The 26,466-nt window shown below is 52.4% G+C and overlaps 1 protein-coding gene across 2 annotated transcripts in view; it reads right to left on the reverse strand.

The window, feature by feature from the left end:
* Nucleotides 1-280: 280 nt before the first annotated feature.
* NXN (nucleoredoxin) overlaps nucleotides 281-26,466 on the reverse strand; it is a 159,521-nt gene continuing 133,335 nt past the window's right edge. Inside the window, exons 3-8 of one of the 2 annotated variants that reach the window (XM_060081319.1) lie at nucleotides 23,673-23,806; nucleotides 23,042-23,142; nucleotides 21,333-21,439; nucleotides 8,760-8,939; nucleotides 6,838-6,962; nucleotides 281-3,993 (exon numbers count right to left, since the gene is read on the reverse strand). In XM_060081319.1, the coding sequence (XP_059937302.1) occupies nucleotides 3,811-3,993; nucleotides 6,838-6,962; nucleotides 8,760-8,939; nucleotides 21,333-21,439; nucleotides 23,042-23,142; nucleotides 23,673-23,806 (830 nt within the window). In that variant the 3' untranslated portion in view covers nucleotides 281-3,810. The remainder of the gene's footprint in view (nucleotides 3,994-6,837; nucleotides 6,963-8,759; nucleotides 8,940-21,332; nucleotides 21,440-23,041; nucleotides 23,143-23,672; nucleotides 23,807-26,466) is intronic. The other variant, XM_060081320.1, reaches the window with a different exon arrangement.

Raw genomic sequence — 26,466 nt, forward strand, 5'->3', positions numbered from 1 at the left:
AAAATATTCTACCCTTCACACATGCACCACTTGCTAATAATGAACAATCAATAATGAGGCGAGGGGCTTCCCTGGTGGCGCAGTGGTTAAGAGTCCGCCTGCCGATGCAGGGGACACGGGTTCGTGCCCTGGTCCGGGAAGATCCCACATGCCGCGGAGCAGCTGGGCCGGTGAGCCATGGCCGCTGAGCCTGCGCGTCCGGAGCCTGTGCTCCGCAACGGGAGAGGCCACAGCAGTGAGAGGCCCGCGTACCGCAAAAAAATGATGATGATGATGATAATAATAATAATAATAATAATAATAATAATGAGGCGAATAGACAACAGCCGTTTGTCCCCAAAGCATTTTTCCTTGAGCAGCCTGCTTGGAGGAAAGCAGTGGGCGCTCTTGTCCCTGTTGGTGTCAGCAAAGAGGGACTTAGGTTTGAGTGCTCACTGAACACAGCTGCTTCAGGGTAAATGGAAGATCCTGAGCTCCGGGTTGTCCTCGGTTCATGCCGCAGCACCGGAGAGAAGCTGCAGGGGCACTGCCGGACCTCCCACGATCCACACCGCTGGCCACCGCCGCGCTCAGCTCCTGCTCCCAGCGGGCAAGCGGGCCTGGCCGAGGGGGAGGCGACAGTGAACAGAATGCTTGCGTGACTGGAGGGGCTGGACCAGCTACTCGCTCGGGCCCCTCCCAGGGCTGCCACTCCAAGCCCGCAGGCCTCTCCACGTGTACACGCACACGCGTGTGTAGTTCTCCTTCTCCGATGACCTCATTGGGTCCAGCTGCTCCGTTCCTGGACCACATTCTACTATGTCTGTCACTGCAGAATTCCGTTTGCTGCCCTGGAACAAGGCCGCAGGAGGAGAGAACAGCTTTTCAGTGGCTTTAATTAGGCAACAGGAAAAAACACAGTCTGGCTGAAAATTACCACTTGAAGCTTGGCTGATGCCAGAAAAGCAGAACAGGCTCCCTGCGCTTGGATGAGCAAGAGTCATTGATTGCGAGGACACACTTCGGGCGGGGGTAGCAGGCAGCCCCCTCACTTCTGGAAAAGAAGCTGATTCTCAGTCACCCTGTGGCCTTTACACCTGCCCGCTGTACATGCCAACCCCACACACATACTTTTTTTCTTAAGCAGATCTTTATTGTTGGGGACAGGTAAAAAAAAAAAAAAATCTCAACTCTGTTGTGAAAATGGGTAGAATCGGATCTGGAAGTCATTGTGGTGAACACAGATCTGGAACCCCAGGGCGGCATTTTTACAGCCACCATCCTGCCTCAACCTGCAGGGCATGGTTTCCCTTGCTGCTGGCGGAAGACCTTGAGTATGTCACAGCTTGTGTTTTAACCTGCTTCCGATTAGCGACAAGAATTTTAAGATATTTTGGAGCTGCTTAGTGGGAATTAAGATGCCACCCACTTCGTCTGCATCAATAACTTTTAAGATCTCTCGCACTATAGAGATAGGGATTTTTCACTGGTGAGGTGATCCTCCCCCAGCATTTTTCCCCCAAAGTCGGCCCCGTATAACCAAAAGCACCTTATGGTAAACCTTCCCATTGATCTTAACCTCCACACCCGCCTCGAGAAGGGGAATTCTGGTGTCAAGGGTCCAGTTGACATTAGTGGCAAGTAGTTTAGTCGGCCCTGTATGGACCGTAGAAGGATCAAAAATGAGCTAATTTTTCTGCTGCAGTGACTTGCGAGGAGGACTCCTCAACTGGACTTTGTTTCTTTTGCCCCAGAAGGTTAAGTAGTTGCTAAGAGAGACCACCTTTGCTCCAAGGCCATCATGGTACAGGGCACAGACAGAAATCCCGACCATCCTCCAAGTGAGGGTGACCTCACCTCGTCCCCACACCCCCCGCCCCCCAGGGAGACACTGGCAGGGCTCCCAGAGCAGCCCCTAGCCCTAGGTCAGAGCCAGGTTTGAGAGTCTCCAACTACTGCCCCGCTCTTCACAGGGGAACCCGTGCTCGACTCCTTGTGTTTCTCCAACTGGCCTTCTCAGGCTTCTGAGCACGTGTTCCCGTGAAGGGGGGGAATGAACACGTGTCCACAAGGATGTCTGTAATCTGAGACTCCACCCCCTGCAATAGCAAGTCAAACCCGGAGAGGTGGCGGCCAGAGCTCCAGCGGGGGATCTGCCTCTGGCGCTCTAATCCAAACGAGCATCCTGGCTTCCAGAGGATTCGACAGATGACCACGTTAGGGCTTGGTTCTCAAAAATTCTGAAACATAGCTGCCAAATATCCGGTGAAAGTCAAGAGGATCTTGTGTGTCCCCCCCGCCCACTGCCCACCCCATGGAGCACAGCACAAGCCAAAAGATTTTTGTTATGAAGGACAGGAATGGCCAAGTGGTTGATAACGTCCAGAGATGCCTGTTTTATTTCTTACTAGGTGACTGCATTTCAGGCTGGTAACAGTAACAGTCTAATTACCAACTAAATTTGTACCTCTGAACTACAAATCAACAATCCCACTCAGCAAGGAGCGACATGTCAACAGCTAATTGGAGGGGGCTGGGTTTTCCAAAGAAATGGTCTTGATTGGCTGTGAGTGGAGCCAGGGGTGAGGCCTGAGATTATTTTAAAGGCCCTGACTTCGGACTGAGATAGGCGGAAACCCTGCGAGGCCCTAGGCAAAGCCTTCCATCCCAAATCCTAAGAGCACAGCTGTTAGCTTCCTTTCTGTGGTCAGTTCAGCCCAAACAAGGAGCTGAGCTGGGCCCGGCAGAGCAGACCCAGGGCCTACTCTTAGCTGACCTGTCTTTGGCCTGCACTCCCACCTCAGGGCACAGCCCTTTCTGCAGGTTCTTAGGAAAAACCTAGGCTTCTGGTAATTTTCTTGTCTCTTTTAAGTTCTGCTTTGAGAAGAAAAGGGAATGCAGGGGTAACCAAGGGTGGGCAAGGGCACCTCAGCAGAGCTCCAGCGGCCCCAGGCCCAGAGCCGGGCTGAGTCAGGTCTGCGCTGGTGAGCGGTGCTCCTCCGGGAACACAGGACCACCGCGTCTTCTTGGGAAGATGTCCAAGGGGGAGGACTTAGCAACAACATTCCAAGATTTAGGGGCTGTTCATCTGAGAAGGTAGAAGCTGGGAGAAGGTCAAGATCAAGGAAGAAAGAGCTAGAAGGAAGGAATGAGCAGCTCCTTCTTATCACATGGCAGGCGCTCCATCAAAGTAAGCAATTAGTACGTGAATCATTACCGTAGCTACTCTCTTCCTCACCAGAAAAGAACACAAACTTCCTTTGAGGGCTGGAGAGACCCTGCCCAAGAACCGGCTGACAGGCTGGTGTTTTTCCCTCAGACCAAGACAGACCAAGTCACTTAGAAAAGGACGTCCTCGCCAGCAGCTCTGCACGGGGCCTCCGCGGCCGCCGCCCTCGCCCTGCTCCACCCGCCGCGCATGCGCCTCGGAACCCTCGGGCTCTGCACGTACGCGCTGGCACCTAAGGCAGAGCCAGAGCACCGATGCTCTGTCCCTTGGCACCCACCTGACAGAAGAACACCCTGGCAAATACCTCACCAAGAGCTAGGGACCAAGAGAACGCTGCAGTCCCACTTCGGGCCGGGTTATGCCAGCCCTGCAAATCCCAAGCAGAGTCTCCAAACACGGAGGTTCTTCTGCTGCTGGAGAGGATGCGCACCCTAGGGTGCTAGCTGAGGAGTTAATGCAGAAAACAAGGCACCACAGAGAGGTTGGACACTTGGGTTGTGTGATTCGGGACACCCTGGAAAAGTCCAAGGGTGGAAGGAAGGGTGGGGGAGGGGGAGGAGAAGAATGCGTTTTAAATAACATCCCGGGAAACGGGAGCCCGACTAGATGGGCTCCGGTTTGAGCTTTTCTGCTAGGAAGTCATTCACAAAAGCCTCCACAATGGCAGGGGTGATCTCCTCCACGTCCATCACGTACTTGGCCCGGGCTGACATGTCCAGAATGGTGAGCAAAGGGGCAGCCTCGGGCAGGTTGGTGTAATCTCGCAGGGAATCGGTCATGTCATCCTGGAAGTCACCGGAGGGAAAGAAAACCAGTAAGTTTCCAAGAAAGAGGGTAGAGAGTCCCCTGGGCCCGGACTCCCCAGACAGCCTAGGGATGGAACCACCACGTCATCCTGGAGCGCGGCCGGCCTCCAGGAAAGACGGGCTCTCAGAACGGGGAGCAGGGCGCCCTGCCCTGCCAGGTGGAGGGGGAGCCTGGTTCATAAAATTCTCTCTCTGCATCACCCCAAACCCCAGGCAAGTCATCTTTTCTTATTAGCACAAAAGCAGCTCTAACTTGTGAAAATGGGATGTCCTTTGATTACTTACTTTTGCAACCAACTCTCAATTATCTGCAGCCCCACTGTGGGCCCAGGCCCATCTGGACTTCAACTGCAGAATGTTTTTAAGAAAACAGCCCACTGCACCCAGCCCCACAGCTGCAGCGGGGGCAGGAGTTACACCGCCAGTTCAGAAGCCAGGGCCCCTGAAGTGCTACTGAAGTTTACACGGGTTGCTGTATTTATCATTTATAAATGATAAATGATAAATTTATCATTTATCATACGTTCCCAGTGACTGCCCTGAGGAATTTCCCTAGCATCAGATGTAGCTTTATTAAGTATAAAGGCAAAGAGAAATCCAAAGACAAGGAGAAAGATTTGTAAGGGAGCAACCATCTGAGATTACCTTTCACGCTGCTGATACAGGAAATGGACTCTCTATACCCATCCCCAGGTTGTCTTACCATAAAGTGTGCAAAACTGTCCACTGAATGAAAAGACCTGAGTCGCCCTGCCAAAAAAGGGCTCGGAGTATTCCTGGCCTTAAATGCTGGTGAGCAGGAGGCTCACTGGTTTCTGAGACAAAAAACATTTCTTTCTGAAAGGGCAGTTCTTTAGGAAAGATGATTAGTTATTGTCTTTCTTTCCCCCACCCTATAAAGAGCACGCACTTCCCAGCAATGCCGGGTGATTCAGCATCTCTGGCAGCGTTCACCCAACTCACAGCCTCCATCTGGGTTAATAAACAATCTTCACGATAAACAGAGGGGAGACACCTGGACAAATATCATACATCCAATTCCCGTTAGGAGGCCAGGCCAGAGCCCGCTGCCTCCCCTCCACTTTCCCTGGAGCAAACACGGGGAGATGAATTTTAACGGCTGTTAAGGCTTCAGAAAGGGCAACTTCTGCCTGGCCAGGAGCCCAGGTGCAGAGCAGGGGAAGGCCTGGCGGTGGGTGGGAGAGCTGGAGCAGCGGATGCCCCTGGGCCTCTGCTCAACCTCCTGGTCCAGGCTGGGCGGCCCGTCTGCCAGACCCGCTCGGACAGAGGGAGGGAGAGCACTGCTTCTGGAGTCACTCCTCATCTCACGTTCACTCCTCTCTCTGCCACCCACTTAATGCAGGCCTTTGGCAAGAAACTTCTCGGAGCCCAGGTCTCCTAAAACCTGTGAAACGGATTCAATAATGGCTCACGTGGGGCTCCGCGAGCATGAGAGCCAGCCCGCACGCACAGCCCGCCCGGGCCGGACTCGAAGCGGTCTCACCCTCTCTCAGCCGCACCCTCCTCATCTGTGGGACGGTAAGGAGGGTGTTCCCTGCCCACGAGGTGAGGCACCTCGCTCGGGGCCTGGCCTATGGGAAACCTGCCATTGCTCCTTTTCAGCCGTTTGTAACGCGGCCACCAGGGCCCTCCAGCCCTGCCCCCGCGCTGGCTCCGCCCTTTTCTCCTCTGCGCCCATCTTTTCTCTCCGAGAGCCGCTCGAAAGGGGTTAGAGTTTAATACATTCAGAGCGGCTTCCATTTGTGCTTTGTGTGGAGCGGGCTGGGGACCCCCAAGGCAGGGCCCTGTGAACCTGCTTTGTTCCCTCCACCCCACGGCTGGGCAGGGTGACTTCAGCTGCCTTCCAGGGGCCTGCGGAGCAGGGGCGGCTACTGAGGTGATGAGTTCCCGGTGTCGCGCCGCCGCGGCCTCCCCTGGGATCCAAACACAGCGTGAAATGAGCAGGGGCTCGGACCAATTGGAGGTACAGATGGGAGCAGGGAGGGCAGGGGGGCTTCAAAACGTGTATCTGTCAGTAACTGGCTTAGGCCGGTGCCCGGGTGGGGGGAGGCAGTGGCGCCTGTGCGAGAGGTGGCTCCAGGGTGGGGACCGGGGGGACGCGGCTGCGGCCATCTTGCAGATTCCACGTGTGCGGGACCCAGGCTCCCAGACCTCCGGGGAGGCGGCCCAGCTTAAGGGCCCGCCCTTCGTCCCTCCCCCTCCCCCTCCCCCGGTGGAGAGCCTTCTGCTAGGTCCAGCCCAGCTGAAGGCCCTCCAGGGACAGGCCTGGGGTGGGAGAGACAGGGATGCCACGAACGTCAGCACTCTCCCTGGGCTGGAGGGGTAATTGCAGGTCGGAGTGGTGGTCGGATCCCCGCCGGCATCCCGTGATGGGAAAAGGCCCCCTTGCGGGCCGGGGGAGGGGACTAACCAAGAAGACACTCTGTAAAGCATCAAGAGCTTGGTTTGGACCCAGCCCAGAGGGAATAAATGTTGATCGCGATCTTTGTGGCTCCCCAGCAAACGGGGTGGGCGTAGCCTGGGTGCAAGGCGGGGCGGGGGGGGGGGGGCGGGGTGCGCGGCTCTGTCGCGGGAGGGCCTCCTGCGGCCCTGAGGCTGCTGTGTGTGAGAGATGGCAAGGAGGCGGCAGGGGCCAGAATTGGTTTTCCTTGACATCTTTTTATGCTACATTTGTTTGTGGAGTCTTCTGGAAGCACAGTCACCCCAAACCCCCTTCAGACATCCCCAAGGGCTGTTATCACTGGTGTTCTAAAAGCGGGCCAGCTGAGTCAGCCCCGGGGGCCAGGCCACAGCAGCACTCACCTCCCCCGCCACAAAGAACAGAAGCGGCGCCTCCTCCTCTTTGGCTTTGTACTTGGCGATGATCTTCTCAGCTATGGGCTGGATCAGCTGCTTGGCCGCCTCGGACTCCCCGTCATCCTCAGAATCTGTGACAGGAGAAAGACACAAAGACGCACTGGCTTGTCAATCAAGATGGAGTGGTGCCTGGGTCCAGGGCCTGACTTGCCCATCTGAGCAGCCCCTGAAGGGAAGAGAAGCCTCCTCTGGGACACCAGCCTCGCCTCCTGGGTGCTGAAGTGTGTGTCCCCAGGCATAGGCCAGCTTGCTCGCTGCTCTCACACACAGGCTGTCCTGAACCACGCCCCCAGGAAGAACTCGCTTCACCAAGTAGCGCTAATGCCCAGGCAAATGCAATCCTGTTCACTGAGCTCTTCACAAACCCACCTTGGAAGCTGAGCCTCCCCTAAGCCAGGACCTGAGGTCCCGGCAGTTTTTCTCACAATCACAGAATGAGATGCCGTGACCACGGAGCTCTGACTTCCTAATGGAAATGGCAGAACTGGTGGTGGTGGGTCAGGACTGTGGTCTGATCAGCAGCTTTGGTGGCGGTTGGGAGGCACCAGGGCACTGGCAGCTTCACAGCTGGCAGCGGGACGTGGCTGGGAAGGGACAGGCTGACTGCAGGGGAGAATGCGCAGCCGGGTTCCCAGAGCCCCCTCTGGGCATCTCTTGCCTCCAGGGAAACAGCAGCCTGGGAGCAGCTCACTCCTGCTGAACCCTGAAACCGAGAGCAGGCGCAGACCGGGGGTGGGTGGAAACGGGTGCCCGCACAGGACCTTCACGCTTTAGTGCCACACCACCCGGGAGGCCCAGTGCGCAGGCTCGGCACCACACGCTCTAGATCCACAGTTAATGAGCCCCGTGATGCTGGGAACTCGCTTTGCCTCCCTGGGACCCTATTTCCACATCTGCAAATGGCCAGTGAGGTTCCCTACGGTCCCTCAGTTCAGAATGGCTTCCCAGGCCCCAGGATGTGGGCGTGTGGGCCTGCCTAGGAAAGCCCCAAGGTGAATGGTCCCCCAAGGCCATCCCCTTCCAGGGCCTCTATCCCCCAAGCACAGGGCCAGCCTGCAAGTCAGTTTGCTTCAGGATTCCCTCAAGTCCGCATGTTGGGTCCCCGCCTGGGGGCCCCCAAACCAGACTTCCAGAGAATGGGGGTCGGATGCTGCCTGCATTCTCCAGCCCCCTCACTGTGGTGCATATGGCAGCAGCTCAGCCATGATTCCGGTACCCATATTTACTTTAAGTTGGAACCAAGCAACGAGTCCCAAGGCAGAGGGCAAGGTGGCCCTTGGCCAGCAGTGGCTCTGTTTGCAGAAGGAACCAGGGTCACCCCATGGGCCTGCAGGGAGCCTGGAGTGGGTGTTCTGTGTCCTCCTGCTGTCACCCACTGAAAGTCAGAGTGGGAGAGGTGGGGAGACTGAGGGGCTCTCAGTCCCGGAGATGCCGCCCGAGGCCGGGCCCTGCTCCAGCCACCCTGGGGCAGCTCCTCAGAGCACAGGCGAGCGGCAGCAGCAGCTGGGGATGAGCCTTGGCCTATGGGGCCCAGCCCCCCACAGCTGCTGTGCTGCAGCCCGGCCCCCAACAATGGGTCTGTTCATCACAGGGCCGAGGGCTTCCTCCCGGGCTGACCTCTTCTTCCCAGCTGGCAGCCGGGAGCAGCTAGGAAGGAAAGCGCAGCAGCAGCTCCCAGAACACCACCACCCACAGGGGAGAACCACGAATAAATCACTGGGGTCAGAAGCACGGCAACCGCGGAGACAAAGGCCCAGGCCCTGCGTTGCTGGCGACAGAAAGAAGGTGCGGGGACAGACTTCCCCGCCCCCCTCCCAGTGAGCTCTGCCCATCCCGGCCCACCCTGGGGCTCCCGCTGAGCTTCATACCTACAAAAAGGACGAGGCAGGGGCCCTCGTTGAGCTGCACGGCGTTGGAGTCGGAGAGCTCCAGCACGGGCTTGGGGTGCCACGGGAAGCCCCTGCAGTCCTCGTCGTTCAGCACCTCCACCCGCCCCTGCCGCGTGATCACCTCCCCCTGTGGGTCCAGCACAATGAGGGTGGGGATGCCTGCAAGAGAGGGCGCGAGATTGGCCACGGACCCACAGTCCACGGGACGGCCCCCTAGGACACAATTCAGCCGGAGAGCCCTGGGATGGAAGCTGGGCTCAGCCTCTGAAGAGCCAGGGAGCCCCCCTGGGTTGGCAGGTAACATCTCCACGGGAGCCTAAGCAAGTCACTCCCCCGCCCCCCCGGTGAATGCACTGCAGCTCCCACCTTATCCTACCGCCACGTAAAGATCAACAAGGCTGTGCGTTTCAGAACTCAGCACGGGGGCTTGGCACATAGAAGCAGAGAAGTCCTAGAGAGATCCCCAAGAAGCAGGAGCTGCTCCCATACCTGCAGGGAGTCTAAACCTCATGAGGTGGTGTGAACACCCAATCCCCTGCAGTGCAGACCAGCACAGGTCAAGGGCAGGAGGGCCCCACCCGTGCGAGCACAGGGGGCCTGCTGGGGGGAGGAGCCTGGGACAGGGGCTGCCAGGGGCAGAAGGACAGGAGGAGGACAGCTGGCCACCATCTCCAGCCCTGCTGCTTGGGGAGGTTCCAGCATCCGCTCTGAGGGGGGCAGTCCCTGGAGGGAACATGCTGACGGCAGTGCTGTCGCCCTCATGTTAGAATCCTGGGCTGGTGTAAGAAATGCAACACAAAGCGCCCCGCAAACCACAGCCCGCTTCTAACCATAAAGCCTCCAGTGGAAAGTCAGAGGAGATCCCTCCCGGGTTACAGTCGCATGTGGGTTTTCCACCTCCCTGTTCTTTGTACCCCATTCCCCGCTGCTTCTCCTCCAGCCACCACCCACAGAGGCAGACTCGGCCCTGCCCTTTGGGGACACTTGTCTCTCCACTGGCAGCTGGTCCCCTCCCCCCTTGCACTAACCAGCTGCCTCCCCTCTGGAGCTGACTGGAGCTTTAATCTTATATGGGCCAGGGAAAGCCAGAGCAATTTAATATTTATAGATTCCACAGCATTCAGTCGGTAATTTGCTCCACTGACATTTTACTTCGCCACAGGGGGCGATGCTGGGGTACCAGAAATACAGCCCTGGTGTTATGACCTGCATGGTGGCTGGGGCAGCGGGCATGCAGTGGTGAGCCTATCTGCAAAAGGAAAAATGAGTCTATTATGTTCACACCTATTAGAAGGAGTGGCTTGGCATGTTGGGGAACAGGACGAGAGAGAAACAGGCTCTGGAGACTGCCTTTCCCACAACACACATCACATACAAACACACGTGGCTGCAGCCGCCACACTCGGGCTTTCAGGATGCGCCCGGAGCTGTCCGGGCCTCCTGAGTTGTGTGTCAGAGTACAAGGGACTCGGGACATTTCCAGCCTCATCCTCACAAGGGCATGTCATCCCCCAGAGGCCTGGGGCTCACATCAGGTGTGTCCCTAACCCGGATTGGGCTGGGCTTGAGTCAGAAGCCTGAAGAGAGCCTGGGGCTGGGGCCCACGACACGACAGGCTGGCCAGCTGCAGACAAATGCCTCCCCGGCACCATGCCTCATCTCAAAAATGCCTTGGCAAAGGTCTTTGATCAGTTTCTGAAAGTGGGCAATTTCAAGTGTTGGGTTAAACCAGGGCCTGCCCACTGCTATGATTAGACACTGCAGCAGGCCTGTCTGTAGCCCAGACGTGCGATGCCGAGTTGGTCTGTGGAGGGCAAGCAGGCACAGAGGACGGACAGAGAAGGCAGGAGAAGTAAAATCCAAGGGCAAAGAAGCTCACTTCCTGGTTTGGTGCCTCGGTTTCTCCAAATGGCTACTCTAAGGGGCTTCTTTGTTACCACGGCTGCAGCCTCTCTCCAGTCATGGCTGGTGGGGACCAGGACGGCAGGGCAGGGACACAGGCCCCCAGCTGGCTGCTGTGGAGTCCTCGCCAAGTCAACAGAGGAACAGCTCCCCTGGGCCCCCGGGTCTCCCCACTCCCCTGCCACGGCTACGTGAAAGCAAAGTCCCCCTTGTATTTGGTGCTTTGAGCCCAAAATGATGAGGTGTATGTGCCTGCGGAGTGTAAACAGAAAGTGACTCGGTACAATGACCACAGACTTCAACCAAGAGAAGCCAGTTTCCGGCACATGGACAGAGAAAAAGAATCAACAAGCATCGGGCCAGGCCCCCTTCCCATCACCGGATCTTGGGTTAGCTTGGCCCCGGAGCCCTAAGTGTGTATGTTCCTCCAGAGATGAACCAGCGGGTGAGAAAAGGAAGCTTGCTCTCAGGGCGTCTGCTCTGCGCTCCGCACAGGGCGTGGGACCTCGCTCACTCCTGGAAGTACGATTATCCTCCTTCTGCAGATGTTCAAGCTGCCTACCCAAGGTCGTCTGGCCGGTAAGTGGCCACGGTGGGACAGGAAGCCTGGTCTGCCTGCTGGAAAAGCTGCTGCTCTTTCTACCAGGCTGGCCACTGGCGGGAGCTCTCACAGCCCCGGGCTGGGGACTCTCATCCCCAAGGAGGAGCTGGGCAGGGCAGGCCCTGTAGCCACACTTTCTGCACCACCCACCTCCCTCTTCTCTGAGGCTTTGGGGAAGGAGGCTGAGATACCATCACCTCTCCCCTTTCTCCCCCGGCCCCCGCCCCATCAGGCCTTTCCTGCTCCTCGCTCCCTTGAAGCAGGTTCCCTGAAGCAGAGACTTCTAAGGAGAAAATAGGGAAACTTAAAGGGAATGGAAAATTTCTAATCAATGCCTTTGTACAAAATAACTGCCACCCCAGCAAGGGGCTTCACTGAAGGGAATAAAAAGGGAGCAGTTCGTCTCTGCTTCTCTTGAACTTGTCATTTCCCAGCTGGGATGGCTGGAACGGTTGGAGGAAGAATACAGTATGAATTCTAAGGAAGATACAGGAAAGTCCCTTAACTGCTCAGAGCCTCATTTCCACACCGTCAAATGTGGGTAGTGATAGTTTCCTGTCTTACTTGGGGGCTGGAAGTAAAATGACAAGTAGAAAATGCTTTCGAGCAGACCATCTGGCACACAGTAAGTACTCCGTAAATATTAGCTCTTATTATAAATAAGTTCATCATTATTTTTTTTAATCATCCCTAAGTTGATCCTTTGGCTCGCGAGAAGGGACAGAAAACTGGTGCCTTGCTCTCGTGAGATAAACAGAAACCTCCACGCTGGCCGGAGGGAGTTCGCTAAAGAAACAGAACACCGAGGCGACGTCAACACTACAGGGAGGGGTCCAGGGACGGTATAGTGCTGCCACGCGTGCGGTTGGTGTTCTCTCGCTTGCACCACCCCAAACTTAACCTCTGCGAGTAGAATACACACGCTATTGCTCCTAGAGAGGGCTCCAGCCCCAGGCCCCCGCCCAGGGGAGCTTGGGTGGACCACAGCAGTGTCTCAGAATCCCCTTCAGCATCTCCCCGAAAACCTAGAGAAGAAGGAACAAGGCCTAAGAAGCCGGCTCCATACTGTTTCCTCCTGGGAGGAGCCGATTTGTGAGTATTTAAAACCATCTCAAAGCCACGTGCAGGATTTCCCTGGTGGCGCAGTGCTTAAGTATCCACCTGCCAACAAAGGGGACACGGGTTCGAGCCCTGGTCCGGGAAGATCCCACATGCCGCGGACCAACTAAGCCCATGTGCCACAACTACTGAGCCTGCGCTCTAGAGCTCGCGGGCCACAACTACTGAGCCCGTGCGCCACAACTACTGAAGCCCACATGCCTAGAGCCCGTGCTCTGCAACAAGAGAAGCCACCGCAATGAGAAGCCCGCGCACAGAGTAGCCCCCGCTCGCCGCAACTAGAGAAAGCCTGCACACAGCAACGAAGACCCAATGCGGCCGAAAAAAAAAAAAAAAAGCCACGTGCACAGAGACTGTCCCACAGTTGCATTTGGTTGCTTTCCTATCGCCAAGGAAAGAGGGAGTTTCAAAGGAGGTGGTGGGTCTGGGGCAGCACCTGGGGGTGGGAGAGGACCTGGTCAGGGCCGTAACCCAACTTGGTTTCTCTGCTTCTAGATGGCAGTGTGATCGCAAAGATTGCTGGCAGTGGAGAAGAGAAAGGGGAGGAAAAGCAGACCCCAAGACAGGAAGAGTGGGTTAGGGCACGTGGCAGGGCAAGTGGTTACGTGATCACGGAAATAAATGGTCATCATGAACGCTGTAGCAGTATGGAAATGTTTGTAATACATGGATGAGTTGAAAATGCAGAATACACAGTGCTATGTGTACAATTACAACTCTGTAGAAATATGCTTGAAGACAGAGACCAAAAGGACTCAGAAAAGTGAAAACAGTTGTGCTAGGAAGGCAGGAATGTGGGTGAAATAGATACATATTTGAGTTTTGTTAAATGGTATTATGATGAATGCACTAACATTAAATAAAAATCAAGCAGGAACCATAGGGCAGCAGGGGTGGGATGACAAATACAGACCACGCCTTGGCAACATCAACCCCAGTTCTGTTCATCACATCCCTCTTTTCCTCCCCCTCCAACTCCCCCAAACCTTCCCCTACTGGGTGAGTTAAGGAAAGGAAGAAGGCAGCTGGTGTGAGTGGTGAAGCTCAGGGAAACCCAAAGGAAGTCAAAGGGATGAGTCTGGGCTCACTTGAACTCGGCCAGAAGGCCCGCGTCAGGAGGCACAAAGAAGACTTTTTTTTTTTTTGGACCATGCCACATGGCATGCGGGAATCTTAGTTCCCGGACCAGGGATTGAACCCGAGCTCCCTGCAGTGGCAGCTCAGAGTCTGAACCACTGGACTGCCAGGAAGTCCCAAAGAAGACATTTAAAATGGCAGCGTTCTTGTAATACAGAAAAGCCAGAAATGACCAAGTATCCACTGACAGTGGAACTGATAAACAGGCTGTGGTACAACAAAGCACTTCACAGCACTGAAATAAACCAGATGTAAATATCAACAGGGATAAATCTCAAAAACATAATGTTTAGTGAGAAAAGCAAGCTGCATTATGATATTACAGCATGTCAGCACTTAAGTACACGTCTAAAAACACACCCATCACGACTATACATTACTCATGGATTCAGAGACGCAGTGAGCATCTGAAAACAGATGAGGAATATCCACAATGAATGGATGATAGTATCACTGCTCTCCCCCACTGGGGAGAAAGAAGGGGCCATGCTCCACGGAGGAGTAAAGGGAACCCCACTTGGTCTGTGTTTAATGTTCCCATTCGCTGATAAATACCTCAGGCAAAGATGTCAGTTCTAGGTGGTGGCCACATGGGTGTTTGTTCCATTGTTCTTTGTCCTTTCCTGTTTTTCTTTTTTTTTATGTTTTCAGAATGAAACAAGACGAGCAGAGAAGACCACTGAGGCTGCTCTGTAGGCCCCAAGACAGCCCCCAGCCGCCCTCCCCAGGCCCAGGGGGCCAGCTCCACAGAGTCTGCACCAGCCCTTTAAATACTGAGATTTGCCTACAGAAAACCAGCAGCGTGGGCCCCTCGCCCTCTACTCATTGAAAAACACAATGGCTGAATGTTTCGTTTCTATAGAAAATAAAGAGACTCCGCCTCAAGTCCATTTTGTGAAAGGGGCAGGGAAGAGGGCAAGGGAAGGGAAAGAGAGGAGAAGGGCGGGAAATGGATGAGAAAGGCAGGGAAAAAGGAAAAGGAGAAGAAAAAGCCAGAGGGTAAGGCTAAGGAATAAGAGGGCAACAGAGAAACAGAAGATAAATAGATCCCGGGAGAGCGACGGGCCTCACACAACTGCCTCCCGGTGTTCCCTGCTGCGTTCCTGGTGGCAGGGCCTCCACCCACCCCGGGCCCTGTCTGCTGGCCCCAAGGGCGGGGGCGGGGGTGGGGGGGGGAGAGGAACAAAGCCAGCGGGGGCCTCTAACCCAGGAGAGAAGGGGCTCGGAGCCTCCCTGCACAGAACATGGTATTCTCTAACAGCCAGCATTACAGAATTGCTAATGGGATCTGCCTTTTGCCAAGTGCGTCTAAACCCTTTCCTTAGAAAGGCATTTGTCAGCAGCTTACAGGGCTACAAATTCCCCAGTCTGCACAAAGCGCTGGGAGGAGGGAGGCCAACCCAGCTACTCCCCAAGGCAAAGGAAGTGGATGGAGGCCACATGCCAGGCTTTGGTGAACTCAAGCGGCCCCATGAAGACTGCTAGCTAACACGGCCCGGCCTCAGGCCAGAGCACCCGAGGGACCGGCAACCAGCCTGGGAGCAGATGCCTCCTCAAGGCCTGCAGCAGGTCCTGCCATCTCTGAAAGGGGTGACTGGAGGGCACAGCCTCAAGACCCAGACTCTCCCACCACCACCTGGATGGACACCTGAACGAAGTGGCGGCATCTTATGCAAGGCCTCCTCGGGATGCTGGAAGATACTCAGAATCCGGGGGCGCTCTGAGCCCAGCTCCCAAGATGCTCAGAGGATTCCAGGTTCTTCTGCATTGCCCATTTTCACCCAAGCCTGTCCAGGTGACACAAAGGGGCTCTGCCCTCATGGGCCTCAATATGGTCTGATGAAGTCATTTGCGCGCTCTAAGGCCCAAAGACAGGCCAGGTGGAGGTGGCTCAGCTTGGGTGTGGGAAGGGGAAGGTACCTCATACTGCTCTGTGAAAGCACCCTCATCAAAACGTTCAGGAGGAGACAGAAAGTGGGGTGAGAGACAGGGACACAGAGTCAAGCAGGGAGCATGAGATCTCCCAGATAGAGCCCTGCGGGATTTGCAGAAGACCAGACAGTCGGTGGAGCCCTCCACCGACTCTGCCTATGTATGGAGTGTATGTACGTGCACATCGTGATACTGTAACATAATGAGGCGTATATATTTGGCCTTCATCCCCAGCTCCTGGCACAGAGCTCCTAAAACCCCTATAATTTCCTGAATGATTGGGGTGATAGGAACATCTTTTGTTATAATATTTGGTCTTAGTCCCAGATCCTGACACAAGAGCTTCCAAGACTGTTGGAATGGAAGTGGTAAGAGTGAGTGTCTTTTTGGATACTCACGAGATGACGGGTCTAGGTCACCAGAGAGACGCGGTTAGAAGGTTGGGGCATTCAGCTCCACACCCTTGACCTCAAGAGCTGGGGAAGGGACAAGGGCTGGAGGTTGAGTTAATCACCAATGGCCAGTGACTTAACCACTCATGCCTACATAGTGAAACCTCCATAAAGGCCCCAAAATGATGGGGTTCAGAGAGCTTCCAGGTTGGTGAACATGTGGAGGTGCTGGGAGGGCGGTGCACCTGGAGAGGACATGGGAGCTCTATGTGAGCAAGAAAGAAGAAAGGGGATGGGGAGACACACAGACATTCTGAGTTACGGACCTGACGCTGTAAAAGATGCTTCATGGTGGAGAGGAGGGAGACTGAGGGAATTCAGGAGAGCCGGCCATACCCCCACTAAAGCAGGTCTGCTGAGAAGAGAGACACTCACCCAGGGGAGGAGTCTGGGCCATGGGAGATGCCGACAGGGAGGAAAGTGATGGCCCCGGGACCTCGGGTCCCCAGCCAGCCCCTGTTCTACATCCCCATCACTCTGCTCCCGGTCCGGCCTGTGCAAGGCTGCAAAGGCGTCTTCTCAGCAACCCCGCCCCCCAGAACAGGCTGTGGATTTTCTCTACCTTATATTTTGGTAGTCACATTCAGTGGCATGCTGACTGGTAAAATCAATGGAAAATGCTGCCTAAGAACTTACCAACAACTAATGCACCGGGGACCCCAAAAAATGCCATGAAGCTGAAGTACCCTGTGAGGCTGGAAGGAGGCAGAGGCCGCCTGGGCCACCTGCCCTAGAGCCCAAGGGAGCAGCCTCTCTCTCCCCACAGGTAGGCCTGTCGTGAGCCACAGCCTGAGGTCTGGCTACAGTGGGAGCTCAGTGAGTCCATCAGAAATATCAGAGGATAACATGCCTCTGGGATTTCTCTTCCAGTCTAGCTTACATGTCACTACTGCACTGATGTCCCCTTAATCAAATTTTTCAAAAAGCTCCAAAGCCCAAAGCGCCAAGTTCAAGGAGAACAGCCTGGTGCTCAAGGCCTTCTGTGATGTGGCATCACCAGCCTTATTACCCAGTCTGCCCTATAGTACACCATGGACATCCTACTCTGGCCTTTGCCCTGGAATGTCTCAAAGCCTCTACCTAAATCCCATCCATTCTGTAAGGCCCTGCTCTAGAGTCACCTCCTCCAGGAAGCCTTCTGGGCTCAAGAGCTCCAAGCCAGAGTCTCGTGTGAATTCAGACTATTCCATTGTGTGCCCTTCATTAAATGCTGCCTTGAAAAGGATCCTGTGTGGCTCTTCCACACTCTCGTTTCACCGTGCTTTAGTGCATCTCTGGCTTCACAGGGCCAGAGGCGGACAGACAGATCAGGGTCAGCCGGCAATGTCTGACAGGCTGCTTGTAGGAATGACTCCTAAGGCTTAGCCAAAGAGGTCAGTGATCAAGTGAGCAGCTGGCAGAAAACACTGTGCCAGGGAGAGAACCCAAGAGTGAGGAAGCAGGAGGCAGAGAGCTGGATAAGCAGGGTGGTCCAAGCTGAGGAGGGGCTAGTACAGAGGGCAGGGAGTGTACACCGTGGAGCCAGCAGACAAGGAGCAGCGGGACGGGCCAGGTACAGGGCTGGGCTGCAGAGGACACTTGCTGGCCAGAGCTGGGTTCTTTTGTGTGGCTGCCCGGCCGCTGCTTGCCTGGGCACAGGGCCTCTCCAGATCAGCTTTCTGATTCTCAGCTGAGGGCTCCTTGAAGTCTGGGAACCACATATGTACTCATCCTCACACTGCCAGGCCTTAAGAGACTGAGCCAAATGAATGCATCTCTGAAAACTCTTCATTCTCTTCCTGCTCATTTGTGGTCACCCGCATCCTGGCTGTCTGGGCCACACCTAGCAACCAGGGCTCCTACTGCTGTAATATTTACATGTTGATAGCTGGAGAATCCAAAAGGAGAGTTCCCTTCTCTGCTCTCTGAAGGCAGACAGAAAACAATCAGTTTAATTTTTTTTTCCTTTTTTGTTTTTTTGGCCACACCATGCGGCATGCGGGATCTTAAGTTCCCCGACCAGGGATCGAACCCACACTGCCTAAAGTGGAAGCGCAGAGTCTTAACCACTGGACCGCCAGGGAAGTCCTACGATCAATTTAATTTTTTCGTGCCCTGCCAATGTCTGACAGAAGGGTACCTTCTAGCCTCAGCTGTGTGTCCAAAACTTGTGTGGAATCTTGCAGGGTTTGTGATTTGTCCTTAGGAGATTGCTATTCTGTGCCTACCCCGCCAACAAGGGCCCCAAGAAGCATCTTACAGAGCACAGGGAGGGTAGAAACCCCCACCCTCAAACTGGCTATGCATGATATAGACAGTCCTTTGGTAATGTATTACTTTCAGGTGACCTCAGGGCCTTAGCATCGACCACTAGAATATGACCTGCACCTCACTGGCCTCCACCTCCAAGAAAGGGCAACTCCCTTCCTCAGAGAGGAAAAGGCTGTGCTTCACTGAGGACGTGTGTTTGGAAAGAAGATGCCTCCATATAGAGAGGCTGCCTGACTGAGCAGAGTGGCCAAGTGAAGGCCAGCACCTGCTCTGCTCTCTGGGACAAGTTCAGTCTTCTGAGCCCTTGTACAAAGTGACACCTCTTTGACCAACACTTTTTAGTTCTTCAAAAGATATCATCCTACTGTAGTTATTTCCCAATGTAAATCCCATCTTGCCCACTCAAGGGCAGCACTGGGACACCCTTCTGGTTTCTTATTCCCCACCAAGCTCAGTGTACAGTATTGGTGGTTAGTTGGAGCCCAAGAAATAGAATCCTATGCATTTAAATCTACTCCAGCTTTTTTCCAAAAAGGATTTGAGGCTGCTTAAAAAAGTGCATGATATAATCCAATAAAAAATTGATGAAAACATCCCACTGAAAGGAAAACAAGGAAGGAAGAGAAAACCAAGCTAGGGTCAAGGGCACGCAGACAAATGGTCAGCTTTGTAAAACTGCTAAAGGTGGCTACAAATTCAGCTCTGAGTTTTCTAGGGGCTAAAGCAAGGAAAGAACTGTGGTCTGTGATGAAATCCAAAGTATAGGAAAGATGAAAGAAAAAACAAAAAACAAAAATGCACCTCCAACTGCACAACAAGTTCAGTTTTTGCTGGGTGCTAGAGGGTAATTTCCTGAACATAAATTCCTACAAATGGAATTCTGAAATTAAAGGTTTTATAGATTTTTAAGGCCTCTGGGGTACGTTGCCAATTTCTCTCCTTGAAACGTTGCCCTGATTTAGATTCCTACTAGCAGCCTGCTCTCTTTCCTATACTGGGGATTATCTTTTTTTGGAAAGTAGAGTTCTTTGCAAATGTGATAGACACAAATTCAGTGTTTTCATCTGTAAATCATGAATGAAAATTATTCTGAATATTTTTCTTATCCATTCTGGCAATATGCATCAGGTGAATTGCCCACCTCATATCTTGTACATATTTTCAACTAAATTGTTTGTCTATCTCTCTTTTTGGACTGGTATCTGGAAAGAGCTCTTTTTCTATGAAGGATACAGATTCTTTGCCACATGTGTTATTAATACTGTTAGTTGCCTTTCTGTTAGTAAGCTTTTTGACATCCAAAAGTTTATCTTTTTTAGGTTGTAAAATCAAATATTTCCCTTTTTTCCCCTAAGTCAGTCAGTTAAATATTAAGTGCCTACTCTGTATCCAACAGTGAAACTGCCCAATTTTACTGAAAAATGTTAGGTTAAGTAACTTGCTCAAGGTCAGTCAGCAGTAGGGGGGTAAACCCTCAGCAAATACTTGTTGAATGAATGAATAAGTGAATTGAGAGACATGAAGTTTTACTTATCCCCACCAAGTTGCAGTTCAACCCTCTGTTTAGTATGACTGGCCTAGGATCATCACTTTTCTCAAGCAATACTGCTCCTACCCCAAGGCACACATGTTTTAAGGCTCTCTGCAAGCAGAGTGCTGGAAGGAAATACTCCTGGGCCATCTCCTTTAAATTAACCAACTTGGTACCCGTCCTTCTGGACCAGTAAACCATGTCATGTCTCTCCACTTCTGCTTGGAAAGAAAACTGCTTTCATCTTTTTTATTAGTAGGAGGCGTAAGGCTCCAAAATTCTCAAAGGATTAATAGACCTAGACTTAATGCCCAAAGTGTGGTCCCTGGACAAGCAGCACTGGCATCGCCTGGGGGCTTGCTAGAAATACAGGATCTCAGCCACACCCCAGAACCACTGAATCCGAATCTGCATTTTCGCAAGATCCCCAGGGAATTCCTATGCACATTTGAAATTGAGAATCACCAATTTTAAATGAAATATTAATTTTTTGAAACTAGCTCCTAACAAAGCCAAATGCTTATTCTAAATGGTGAAGAGGCTTCCCTGGTGGCGCAGTGGTTGCGAGTCCACTTGCCGATGCAGGGGACACGGGTTCGTGCCCCGGTCCGGGAAGATCCCACATGCCGCGGAGCGGCTGGGCCCGTGAGCCATGGCCGCTGAGCCTGCGTGTCCGGAGCCTGTGCTCCGCAACGGGAGAGGCCACAACAATGAGAGGCCACCGTACCGCAAAAAAAAAAAACAAAAAAACAAATAAATGGTGAAGAAAAAAGGTTAAAGAACCTGATGTGTTCCCCCACAAGCTGTGGAGTTGGTGGGTAGATCTTGATTTGTCTTTTTTTTCCCACTTCCTATAAACCAAGACACTGAGAACTCAAATATTAGCTGTTATCTGTCTAGGGTAGACCAGGATCTGGTACCACTGATACAAAGAGAATGAATTTAACTCTTAATAAGCCACCAGGAAAAAACCTGGCTGGGTGACGGCTAGGAAGGAGATATTCACATAGTAAAGAATAAAAACACAGATTGTCTCACTAGTAATCATTATTTCTGAAAAACACCATGATTAGTACTTCAAGTCCAAGTTTTCAACACTCTCAGGAAATCAATTTTCTTGCCTAAAAGGCAATACCCCCTCAGCCGTCACTATGACACTTCAGGAACGTGCGAAGTATGGGATTTGCATTATCCTATTAACGCTCCCAGCAACTCTTTGTGGCAAATTTATCATCCACATTTTACAGATGAGGAAACCGAGGCTCAAGGAGCCTGAGTAACAGAACCAAAGGTCACCCTCAGGTTTGTTTGACAGAAAGAACCTCGGGATAGGGTTTTGGCCGAGTCATTGGGCAGGTGTTCTCCATAGCCCAACCACATTAGAACCCACTAGGCCGGGTGGTGAGAAGTAGCTGTCTCACCGGGACAAGCACTTAAAAAAAAAAAAAAAAAGGCTTTAATGAGGGATAATCTACATACCTTAAAATCCACCGCATATTTTTAAGATGCTAAAGAATGCGAACATTCATGGAAATAAAGATGTTCTTTTCCCTCTAGAAGGAAAGCCAAAGAGGTGGTGAGCCCAGACAAGCAGTATTCCAAGGAGCCTGCGCGTCAGGCACGCCTACCTTGGATTCCATACAGCCGGTTGAGGCGCGACCGCCGGGCCTCGTCGGTGTAGGGGACTGCGAGCCACGGCATCTCACTGAAGTACTGTTTGAATGAGTCCTCTGACCTACAGAGACACACACACGGAGACAAAGCCCTATTACCCCCACAAGGCACCACCACTGGGTCCTCCCCACCTTCCACCAAGTCGTGCCCAGGGCCCTACAGATGCCGGGGCTTCTAATCATCGTGCTCCTCGGACACCAGGCCGTTGGAGGACACTGCCCTGCCCATTCCAGTGCACACCCCAAAGCAAAGCTCCACACGACAGGTGGACGCCAAACTGAAATGCCAGGCCATGTCAACATCCCACTCCTCTGCATCCTACACATTCAGCTCAGCTTAACTTCTCCTTTTCCAACACTGACAGGTCCTTACTTTTATGAGGAGCCTAGATGTTCAGATACCACATTCCCCGCAATGTTTGTAATCTGTGCACATAACAGTGATGTGTACAGGACACTTAACCAAGCATATACCTATGACTCCATGTCTAAGAAACTCTAGGAGTGATAAGTCTAATCAAGTGATAGAAAGCAGATCCGGGGATCCGTGGGGCTGGGATTTGGGGGTGAGGATTAACTGAGAAGAGGCACGAGGGATTCTTTTAATTGATGGGAATGTTCTATGCCTTCACTGTGATGGTGACATAGGTACATACATTAGTGAAAATACATTGAACTGTACACCCAGAATGCATGAATTTCATTGTATGTAAATTGTACTTCAATAAAGTTGACGTTTTTATTATTTATTTATTTATTTTGGCTGCGCCACGGGGCTTGCAGGATCTTGGTTCCCTGACCAGGGATCAAACCCACACCCTCAGTAGTGAAAGCGTGGAGTCCTAACCACTGGACCGCCAGGAAATTCCCAAGTTGATGTTTTTTAAAGCTTTAACAAAGTGACTCCTCCCTGTGGCATGCCTTCAGGTTTGCCCCATTCCATGGGGTGGGGGGGGCCCCCCCGCAGCATAGTGGGGCGGGGCCCAAGGGCCAATAAACTGAGGACAGCATCATGCAGACATCCAGGGTACGACAGTGGACACAAGGCCCTCCGTGTGTTGCCATCTCAGAGACCCTTCTGTGAACAGAACACCTGGTGGCTCGGTCTGAACTGGGGCTGGAGCTTTGAGATGAAGGAAGGTCACTGATGAGTAAAGCCGGCAAGAGGGCAAGAAACAGAGGAGACTGAGGCTAAAAGGCCCTGACGTACTCCAGGAAGAATGTCTGTTCTTGTTTTGAGGAGAGCCCCTAGAAAAAGCACGTGGCCAGAGCTAAGAGAAATGACTGCAGAGCCCGCTAGGATAGGTGCCACATTCCATTAGTCTCCGGCTCTTTTCTTTCCATCCTCCCCCCTCCACATCCTTTCACCACCATCCACAAAGCTGAACTAATCAGAAAAAAATGCATGCTAATCTCAAATGCCCCAGGCCAGAACTGGGATGTCCCTTAATATTGACAGCAAGGATGGGTTTTTCTTGGCTCCCCTTCAGACAATTACGTGAGTAAATATGAAATGTATCTGTCCCTCCGACAATCATCCCAGATATGTCTCCCCTGATCCCCATCCCCCAAGCTCTAAGCTAAAGAGGCGAGATGTGTACAGCAAGAGACATCCACCTAGAGAAAAGGGGAGATGCACCGCCACGCTCCCCAGCACGCGTTACCTGTCTGCACTGACAAAGATGATCTCAAATTTCTGGCCTGCCTCCTTGATCTTCCGGTAGGATTCCACCAGGACCCGGGTGAGGCTTCGGCAGGGCGGACACTGGAAGACATGAGTGGGATCCTGCAGCCGCACGTCGTGCCTTCTCCTTCCCAATTCCCAGCCACCTGCCCGTAGAGGCCAGGTCAGCAACACCCAAGCAGGAGTCGGATCGCGTTTCCAGTTTACGGACGAGGCAGAAACAAATGTGCCTCTCGTGATGGCGCGTATCCAGCACAGGCCCTGCCCCATCCACTTGGGTGCCAGCAGGCAGCAGTTAAAACGAGCTCCCGCGGGGCCCATGAGGAGCCTCGTCAGAATGGGTTAGGAGGACTCCTCTTCTTATTTATTTATTTTTTAGGGGGAAGGACTACCCTTTTAGGCCAGTCCAAAGAAGTCGTTTGCTTGCTGCTAATGTCATTCATCACACTAAGCACTTGCAGCATGACAGCCATGCTTCGGGCATGGGAGAAGGCAAGAATGCAGGGAAATGACACCTGAGCAGTCACACCTCCAGAAGCCAACCCCAGCTGGTCTTGGTGGTGACATCACTGCTCCCTTCTGTCTGGACTAAAGAGGGACCAAACACTCACCCAGTGTGCAGAGAAATAGACTCCCACGTGAGACCCCTCCAGGCTGCTGCTCTCCAGGGACTGCCCATTATTTCTAAGCAAGGGCCCTGCAATGACTTCCCTGAAGGGTTTAGGCCCCCAAGGGAACTCCAAACCTGAAACAGGCAACAGACAGCGAGAATGTTAAGACTCTTCCTTGTGGCCTCTGACCCAAAAGGCCTGAGGGCCGCAGAGCATGACAACTTTATCACCAAACAGTATTTTTTAACATATCCATAGAATCCACAGCTAAACCAGGAATAAAAGCAGGACTCGTCCACGGCAGAGCCCTACCTACCTTCAAGGCAATGGTTCCTGAACCTGGATGACCACAGGACCCATCTCCTGGGGGACTTTTGAAAAGTACAGAAGCCCAGGTCACCCCCCACCCCCAGTCTCAGGATTCAGGGGCAAGGCTGAAGATGCATGTCCAAAACAAAGCAAAACGACTCCCCGAGTAATTGTGATGATGGGACAGTTGGGAAATCACTGCCTCGGGTATTAACTGTGAGTTTCTTCATTTCCAACCCTGGACTCTCAGTGGCTCTCAACTCTGCATTTTAGAATCAGCTGGGGGACCAGAAATACAGCTACACGTGGAACAACTGCTACACAACACCTACTGAACGCTGGCAGAAGACCCCAGACCTCCCAAAAGGCTCACCCCGCACTCCGTGCCCCTCCCTCCCGCCCGGCCTGAGTGAGCCAGAGTCACCGAAGAGGCTGCTCCTTTAACCCTGTCCTGTCTGAGCGAAGAACAGACGCCCTCCGGCGACCTGCACGCAGAGGCAGGGCCAAATCCAAAGCTGAGACCCAGGAGCTGTGAGAACAAAGAAGAGAAAGGGAAACCTCTCCCAGCAGCCTCAGAAGCAGCGGATTAAAGCTCCACAATCAACTTGATGTACCCTGCATCTGTGGAATACATGAATAGACAACACATCATCCCAAATTGAGGAGCCCGGAGTCAGTGCTGTGCCTCTGAGGTGGGAGAGCCAACTTCAGGACACTGGATCACAAGAGACCTCCCAGCTCCACATAATATCAAACGGCAAAAATCTTCCAGAGATCTCCATCTCAACACCAGCACCCAGCTTCACTCAACGACCAGCAAGCTACAGTGCTGGACACCCTAAGCCAAACAACTAGCAAGACAGGAACACAACGCCACCCATTAGCAGAGAGGTGGCCTAAACTCATAAAAAGTCCGCAGACACCCCAAAACACACCACCAGACGTGGACCTGCCCACCAGAAAGACAAGATCCAGCCTCATCCACCAGAACACAGGCACTAGTACCCTCCACCAGGAAGCCTACACAACCCACTAAACCAACCTCAGCCACTGGGGACAGACACCAAAAACAACGGGAACTACGAACCTGCAACCTGCAAAAAGGAGACCCCAAACACAGTAACATAAGCAAAATGAGAAGACAGAAAAACACACAGCAGGAGAAGGAGCAAGATAAAAACCCACCAGATCTAACAAATGAAGAGGTAATAGGCAGTCTACCTGAAAAAGAATTCAGAATAATGATGGTAAAGATGATCCAAGATTCTATTTCCAAGATCCAAAATCTTGGAAATAGAATAGACAAAATGCAAGAAACAGTTAACAAGGACCTAGAAGAACTAAAGATGAATCAAGCATCGATTAAAAACACAATAAATGAAATAAAAAATACTCTAGATGGGATCAATAGCAGAATAACTGAGGCAGAAGAACGGATAAGTGAGGTGGAAGATAAAATAGTGGAAATAACTGCTGCAGAGCAAAATAAAGAAAAAAGAATGAAGAGAACAGAGGACAGTCTCAGAGACCTCTGGGACAACATTAAACGCACCAACATTCGAATTATAGGGGTTCCAGAAGAAGAAGAGAAAAAGAAAGGGACTGAGAAAACATTTGAAGAGATTATAGTTGAAAACTTCCCTAATATGGGAAAGGAAATAGTTAATCAAGTCCAGGAGGCACAGAGAGTCCCATACAGAATAAATCCAAGGAGAAATACGCCAAGACACATATTAATCAAACTGTCAAAAATTAAACACAAAGAAATCATATTAAAAGCAGCAAGGCAAAAACAACAAATAACACACAAGGGAATCCCCATCAGGATAACAGCTGATCTCTCAGCAGAAACTCTACAAGCCAGAAGGGAGTGGCAGGACATAATTAAAGTGATGAAAGAGAAAAACCTGCAACCAAGATTACTCTACCCAGCAAGGATCTCATTCAGATTTGATGGAGAAATTAAAACATTTACAGACAAGCAAAAGCTGAGAGAGTTCAGCACCACCAAACCAGCTTTACAACAAATGCTAAAGGAACTTCTCTAGGCAAGAAACACAACAGAAGGAAAAGACCTACAATAACGAACCCAAAGCAATTAAGAAAATGGGAACAGGAACATACATATCAATAATTACCTTAAATGTAAATGGACTAAATGCTCCCACCAAAAGACACAGATTGGCTGAATGGATACAAAAACAAGACCCATCTATATGCTGTCTACAAGAGACCCACTTCAGACCTAGAGACACATACAGACTGAAAGTAAGGGGATGGAAAAAGATATTCCATGCAAATGGAAACCAAAAGAAAGCTGGAGTAGCAATTCTCATATCAGACAAAATAGACTTTAAAATAAAGACTACTAGAAGAGACAAAGAAGGACACTACATAATGATCAAGGGATCGATCCAAGAAGAAGATATAACAATTGTAAATATTTATGCACCCAACATAGGAGCACCTCAATACATAAGGCAAA

This window comes from Mesoplodon densirostris, chromosome 18, assembly GCF_025265405.1.
Source record: "Mesoplodon densirostris isolate mMesDen1 chromosome 18, mMesDen1 primary haplotype, whole genome shotgun sequence".
Taxonomy (NCBI): Eukaryota; Metazoa; Chordata; class Mammalia; order Artiodactyla; family Ziphiidae; genus Mesoplodon; species Mesoplodon densirostris.